This window comes from Barbus barbus, assembly GCF_936440315.1.
Source record: "Barbus barbus genome assembly, chromosome: 6".
Lineage (NCBI taxonomy): Eukaryota > Metazoa > Chordata > Actinopteri > Cypriniformes > Cyprinidae > Barbus > Barbus barbus.
Window position 1 is genome coordinate 19563004 of NC_136734.1, and position 7878 is coordinate 19570881.

General features: G+C 34.6%; 1 protein-coding gene across 3 annotated transcripts; it reads left to right on the top strand.

Annotated features, from left to right (window-relative positions):
* Nucleotides 1–1472: 1472 nt before the first annotated feature.
* LOC306871731 (metaxin-3) lies at nt 1473–7082 on the top strand. 3 transcript variants are annotated; one of them, XM_079419851.1, is made up of 9 exons: nt 1473–1582; nt 2164–2233; nt 2429–2505; nt 2738–2830; nt 2932–3114; nt 3406–3482; nt 4285–4457; nt 4864–4952; nt 5981–7082. In XM_079419851.1, the coding sequence occupies exons 1-9, from the start codon at nt 1502–1504 to the stop codon at nt 6077–6079; spliced, it is 942 nt and encodes a 313-aa protein (XP_079275977.1). In that variant the 5' UTR covers nt 1473–1501; the 3' UTR covers nt 6080–7082. The 3 variants fall into 3 exon arrangements, with proteins under 3 accessions (XP_079275977.1, XP_079275978.1, XP_079275979.1); XM_079419852.1 differs by having other exon boundaries at nt 3037–3114; XM_079419853.1 differs by lacking the exon at nt 4864–4952 and having other exon boundaries at nt 5981–7067.
* Nucleotides 7083–7878: the final 796 nt, after the last annotated feature.

A 7878-nucleotide genomic window follows, 5' to 3' on the forward strand; every position in this document is an offset into this window, starting at 1 on the left:
GGTTGCAATGAATATTCTGGTTTAAATTATATAATAATAATATATAATAATAATGGCTTGACAATCCGACTGCTCTTAACCAAAAAATCTGCCAAAAAAGAAAGAAAGAAAGAAAGAAAGTAAGAAAGAAAGAAAGTAAGAAAGAACATACGAACGAACACATTTACAGGAATAATCTGGCGTGACATGTCCCTGCTGAGTCTTGCCAGTTTGAGTGTTACGACAGATGAGTTATGGAAAATCAATTAAACTTTCAGCTTCACATGAATGAGTTTACCACATTAACTCTACAATTGCCTGTGTATTGTATCCAGCAGATTCTCCAATAAAGAAAACAGATTTAATTCTTAAAAAAAAAAACGGACAGAATTGTTTTATGATGGCCAAAAGCGCAAAAAGGTCCTAAACTATCCTAAATCCTAAATATACATCTATATAACCTATTTTTATTTTATTTTTATTATTTATATACAGTGTTGGAAAGGTTACTTTAGAAGTTACCCTATTTAACATGTAATAAGTAGTGTTTCAATTACTTTATTAAAGTAGCTAATTACATTTGATTTTTTTTATTACTTTTCTAAAGTTGTAATGAATATTTTCAGCTTTTTATCATTTTTAAACATTGAAAGCAGGCTGGGTTAATCTTACACTAGGGCTCAACACTTGATTACGGTCAGACTTTCAAAACCCTTCTTCACTTGAATTAAGACTATAATCATTTATTTTTAAAGCACAGACACCACAAAATCAGACTTTAACGCTTCTATTTAACCTCAGAGGTTAAATATAGATAATAATAAAATAGTAATAATTATAGATAGACAGACAGACAGACAGACAGACAGACAGACAGATAGATAGATAGATAGATAGATAGATAGATAGATAGATAGATAGATAGATAGATAGATAGATAGATAGATAGATAGATAGATAGATAGATTGATAGATACTGTTTTTTAAATCAAATCTTTGCGTAGCAAACATGTCAGGAAACACTGACATCTAACAATGCCTTGGGGGAACTTAAAAATAAAGCATAGACAATAAAACCTTATCGAATAAGCATGTGCCCTGTTCTGTGTCCTAAACTCCTCTTATATTTTAGAGCAGTCAATGCAATTTGGGAAAATAATCAATCAAATCAGTATGTGTGAGAAAATATTAAGATGTAATCCCCTTTGTAATAGTTAATATTTTCATAAGTAGCTAACTGTAATTTAATTACCCATTTTTTCTCGGTAACGGTAACTGATTAGTTACATTTATTTTGTAATTAAAGTAACTGTTATGTAACTATAGTTACTCCTTCAACACTATTTATTTAATTGCTGAATTTGACAAAATTATTTCTTGATTAATGTATTTTTTAGATTAAATAAAAAGTAAGGTTTCAGTTTCTTGCCTTAATTTATGTATTTTAACAAACATTCGCTGGCTGCAAGTTGTCTCCTGGCTGACTGGATGCTGGACTTGAGTCTCAGTCGAGCACACAAACATGGCGGAACCCATGGAGCTGCTCTGCTGGGGAGGCGACTGGGATCTGCCTTCCGTGCACACAGACTCTCTCATCGTGCTGGTAACTACACGGCGTATTTTAACGCGTGTGCTGTATGCATATTCACAGTGTAATATTTAATCGTGAACGTCGATGCATTTTTGGAGAGCCGTGTCCTGGGATCCGGATAGCTGGATCCGAGTCACTTTGAGAAATAAAAGTCTGTTTACTATTTATGCGACAGTTCACTTGTCAGATGATGCCTCCTGTTACCGTAGTTGTTATGCAAAAAGCAGCTCGACTGAATTGCATTGCATTGTTTTGACTGGTTGGTAGTAAGCTTATATGTGTCGCACAACTCCTGGTTTTATTTCTTGAAGGTCAGAGGAATAATGCTGATAGGATCTGAAGGGTATGGGCTCCTTTTAAACGCGTTTCACCTAGATTATAGATTACAAAAACGTGCTTGTGTTTTGTGCTGGAGTGTAGATTTGTTTTTTTGCAGCTGCCTGAATACATGAGTTATAATAACCTTTTGAAAATAAAAAAGCATAATAAAAGTCCTAGTTACAGTATAGCGCTTTAGTGATGATTATTAGTATTTACTTAACCCTTAATCAATCATCTGTTCAGCTTAATATGTTTTTAATGTTCTCTTACAGGCATATGCAAAATTTTCAGGTGCAAAGCTTACAGTAAAGCCTATTGACTGGACATGGAGGACTATCACAGGTCAGAAAGGATTGTTTTGAATAATATTGGTGAAAGAGCTTGTTAAATGTAGTGAAAGTCTGGGATGTAGCCACAAGCATCCATGTCATTTTCCAAATGTAACATTGTGAATACCAAACATTGCTGAAGTGCATGAGAGGGGATACAGAGTTCTTTAATGATTAAGCTGCAGCTGTCATGTTTCTCCCTCCACAGCATCTGTGCCACAACTACATTATGAGGGATCCACAGTCACAGAACCAACACAAATTCTAAACTTCCTACGAAAACGGGTAGAAATTTATATTTGTTCACAGATTTCCTCATTTTTGTCTAATGTGTTTGTCAGCAGAAGAATCCTGATGAGTTTATTGACCAACTGACTATATATTATCCCACTTATTACATGATTTTCCAAATAAATTCATACGTTATCAGAGTATGATGTGCTTGAGAAAGAGTGATTATGCTCCCTGGATTGTATATTAAAATGGCAATAATACATGTGTTGCTTAATCCACACAGAGATTCAATGCCGACTATGAGTTGACAGCTAAGCAAGGTGCAGATACAATGGCTTATATCGCCTTCCTGGAAGAAAAGCTGCGGCCAGCACTGGTGGGTCCATCTGCAATTCACTTACTGACTGAAGTCATATTTTTTATCCTCATAATGATTATCTTATGAATTAAGTGTACATCTGTATTGTTAATTTGTAGCTGCACACATTCTGGGTGGACGCAGAGAACTATGCTAACCTGACCCGACCTTGGTTTACGTCACATTCCCCATTCCCCCTTAACTTTTTTGTCCCGGGTCGACAGGCCAGCTTGGCTCTGTCCCGCATCTTACTGACCAAAGCAGAGTCACCATTGCTGAACATCACAGAAGTAGAGGGAAAGGTATGAGAAAACAGATCCACAATCATGTACAATCATAACTTTTACGTCAGAGACATTAACTGTCATGCATTGCCTTGAATTCATCTATTCTTTTTCAATGCCATGGTGAAATGGAAATATCTGCGGCTCTGCATTGTGAGATGGAAAATTGTCTGTCCTCATGAGCAAGGTTGAGTGTAGAAACCAGAGGATCATGAAATATGTCACACAACAAATGTGCTATTGTAGTTATGCCATTCCTCATAATAATGAATATAAAAATTGTATGGTTAGTAATAGAATTTCTTTTAGATCTACAGTGAAGCCAAAGAGTGCCTGAATTTGCTCTCCCACAGACTTGGGAACTTCCATTTCTTCTTTGGAGACACGTGAGTTTTTCACTTCTTTTATGGCATAATATTTATCAGCTCTTTAAAGGGACCGTTCACCCCAAAATAAAAGGTCTGTCATCATTTATTCAGTCTCATGTCGTTCCAAACTTGTATGACTTTCTTTTTTGCTTTCGTGGAACATAAAAAAAGATATTATGTAAAAATAAAGTTAGTGTTTTTTGTCCATAGAGTGTTGTTGTTATTTAATTCCCAACGTTTTCTATGTGAATATATTTTGAAATGTAATTTACTCGATGCTGCTGAAAATTCAGGCTTTCCCTCACCAGGAATAATTTATATTTTAAAATAGAAAAATGTTATTTTACACTGTAATAAATAATAAAATTACTGTTTTTTTGTGTTTTTGATCAAATAAATGCAGCCTTGGTGAGCATAAGAGACTTCTTTTAAACATTACAAAATCTTACCAACTCTAAACTTTTGAACACTAGTGAACACATTTGAGTTAAAAGGATAGTTCGCCCAAAAATGAAAATTTTGTCTTAATTTTCTCTTTTAAATAATTTAGTTGTTCCAAACTTGAATTTCTTTCAGCCATTGAACACAGTAGTTACACAAAATACTATGGAAGTCAATGGCTACTGTGAACGATTTGGTTATCCACGTTCTTCAAAATGTATTCTTTTGTGTTGAGCAGAAGAAAGACAGTCATACATGTTTGGAACGAACTGAGGGTTAATAAATGATGGCAGAATTTTCATTTTGGTGTGAACTATCCCTTTAAATGTAATCATCTTTGTGTATCAGCCTGAAGTTCACCATGTTTTCTATCTGCCAGGCCTACAAGCCTGGACGCCTTTGTCTTTGGCCATATCGCCCCTCTAATTAAAGCCCCTCTGCCCAGTGGGCAGCTTCAGAAGCACCTGAACCAACTTGATAACCTCTGTCAGTTCTGCAACACCATCCTTAAAAACTACTTTACTGATGCCTCTGCTGAGAAGAGAATGGACTGTAAGTAGTAAGACCTCTGTCATTGCCTGTCCTATAGTACTATATAAATAAAACCGCAAAAACATAGTATTGATCAAGCTCTGCTCTCTTTCGTCTTTTTATTAGTTTATCTGAACCTCCAATTGTTTGCTGCTGAATCACAGAAATAAATAATTTAACCACCAGACATTCGTGATTCATTACCTTTCCTTTGCTTTCAACCCTAGACATTTGGCTTATCGCAGACGATAAAAAACAGTTTAATAACAGCATGGTCTTGGGCCTCGTGGCTATTTTAAGTGATTTGCTACGTCTCTTTGGCTGCACTCTGTATCTGCTCTAACCTTTCTCCCATGTGCGTGAAAACACCTGCTTTTCTTCAGTCATTGTCCTTTTGTCTTCTTTTCTGTCTATGCCCTCTCGCTAGGCTCACCGACGGCTACCCATGATCCTGTCGATGCAAACCTCCAGAAACTGACACAACTTGTTAACAAAGAGTCCAACCTTATTGAAAAGGTCTTGGCAAGATCTGCTCATTCACTTCTGAATTTAATGTCACTAGAAATCACAATTGCGTGGTTAAAAGTATGTGGACACTGTTTTTTCACTGTGTATTGAAGCAAGTATTTGCTCCTATTCAGAATTACACAGCAGCTTCAGTGAGGTCAGACAGACACAGATATTGGGTGCTGGGATCTGGCTCACAGTCGATGTCCCAATTCAGAGTCAAGAAAGAGTCCAACCAGACTTAATAAACCGTTTATTTTTGTGGAAAAGAAAAGTCATGGAGTATTGTGTTGAAAATATTTGTTATAAGGAGACGGTATAAAAACGATTGTAATTTTGACAGTAAAAATGTTATGATAATAGTATATAATGTCGACATTTCCAGAATTCTCAGGGACCGCACACATTTGATGGTTTTTCATTTAAATAATTAAGGGTTTTATATGGAAGGTAATTTCTGCCATGGAGTAAAAGAAAAAAAATCAATTCTAACTTTTTTTTTCTTGTAATTCTGAGTTTATATCTCACAAGTCTCACTTTTTAAAGAAGAATAAACTCAGAATTGTTCACAAATAGAGATATCATCTCTCAATTCTTAGAGAAAAGTCTGAATTGTGAGATATAAATTCAAATTGTGATATTGTGAGAAGGATAGTTATCCCAAATTGTGAATTGTGACGAATGATTCCACTAACTAAATAAATAATAAAAAAGCTACTTTTTACCTCCTAATTGTGACGTTTTCTCAGAATTGCAAGAAAAAAAAAAAGCATCGGAATTATGAGATATAAACTCAAAATGTTACCGTGTTTTTTACAGTAATGTTCTCGCAACAACATTTACACTTTTTATCATAAATTTCCCAAGTTTTTGAAACCGTGTATGCCTGGTTGTATGTTTGATTTTATGAACCTGATGAAACCGACACACAAGGGGGGTGTCCACATGCTTTTGGCTATGTAGTGTCTCTACTTGCACATCTTTTGCAATGAACGCTTGTCCTGTGGGTCTTATCGTCTTGTATGTTTTTGTCACAGATGGATGACAATCTTCGCAGCAGTCCACAGCACAGACCGCACAAACATGATACCAAACCCTTGGCCCTGGCCGGCGAGAGGAACTCGACCCCTCCCTGATAAACCCCTTCTATCTAAGCACTGACTTTACCAAAATATATTTATTTTCCATTGAAATGTAAATATTTCCAAATTATATTTATAATTTAACATACTTATGCAGTCATAATAAATGAATACTAGTTTTCCACCATGCAGTTGTTGAAATGTTACAAAATCTAACACTCAAACCAACAACAACATAAAGGGCTTGTTAAATGAGCATTCTTCATCCGTTGTATTTAAAAACCATTAGCACATGTGGCAACTGCATATAAAAAAGAAAATGCTTTTTAGTAGCCTAATATAAACATTGAGCTGACAATTGATGACTTGAGATACAAATACTATAGTTTAAAAGAGAAGCGAGTTGATTTTTCCATCCTAGCAGTCATTGGCTTTTCGAACATCATTGTATAAGGAACTTTGAATGCACTAGCTGGCTTTCCAAATGCAAAAGGATTTGTGTGTTTTATGATGTTATTTATTTTTCACTCCTGCCCCAGCACAGGACTAGGTGTTCAGCTTTTATTCCATGGTTTTATCATAGAGTTGTTTATAATAATCAAATTAGGAGTTTAAATTTCTACATCTTTAAGGGTCATAATAGTTTAATATTAGTGCACATGGCAGGTTAATTACCACATATTGTAGTAAGCATGTAGAGTCTGCACTGTGCCTCATTACAGCATACTTCTGTCTTATTTGATTTGATCTTTCCATTGATTTCACTTGATTGTGTAACTTTCCACATTCTTGACTTTTGGTGTAAAGGGATCTTGACTTCTGATTTTGTGTACTGTGTATACATTTATTGTTCTTCATATTCTTCTGAAGTTTTTATACATGCAAGGAATGCCTTAAAAGTCCATTGTTGTGCCATGCCATTCCATCACACCTGACTGTATTTTTAATGTAATTGTTTCAAGAAATTGTATATTTCAAAATATATCAATGTATAGCAATGTTCAAATATATGTACATATATGCAATAAAGGGAAGTTCTTTGAAATAGACTTTTCTCAGATAAATGTGGAAGAAAACAAGTTTAACTTGTATATTATGTGACGCTTATGTAGTTGTTTACACCAAAAGAAAAACCTGCTACACTTTTTTATTTGTACAGTGGAAAGTAATGTAGCTAAATTGGGACAGAACTTATTTATGCTCTTTGAATGAACAATACTAACATATTGCACAACTTTCCATTCATTCATCATTTAAATGTGGCAGTAATAGGGCGACAGCTGTAGGGCTGCTGTTTGGATGTCACATGGAAGCTATTACAACTCTCCGCTCCCCAAATATTCACATTCCCTCAAGAAAATGGAAAGGACAGGAGATTTTTTTTTCCCTCCTTTGTTTTGCTGGTTATTTTCCCCTGGCCATTACCACCATCTATGATGAATTACGATTTTACAGCTAGAAAGAAGAGGGGTTAATAACACAAAAAATATATGAAATAAAATATTTAGGGTCAGTAATATTTTATGTAAATGAAATTATACTTTTAAAAAGTAACATTTAAACGTAAAAATTGTTGCAAATTGTCTTTCAAATAAATGTTTTTATTCTTCATCCCAAACTCTTGAAAAAATTGATTATGGTTTCTTAAAAAAATTAGCAGCACAACTGTTTTCAACATTAGTGATGAGCAACAAATCATATTATGATCTCAGAAGGATCATGTGACACTGAAGACTTAAGTAAGGGCTGCTGAAAATTCAGATTTGCATCACAGGAATAAATGAGATTTCAAAAATACATTAAAGTAGAAAGCAGTTATTTTAAATAGTAATAATATTTTATTATGAAATAAT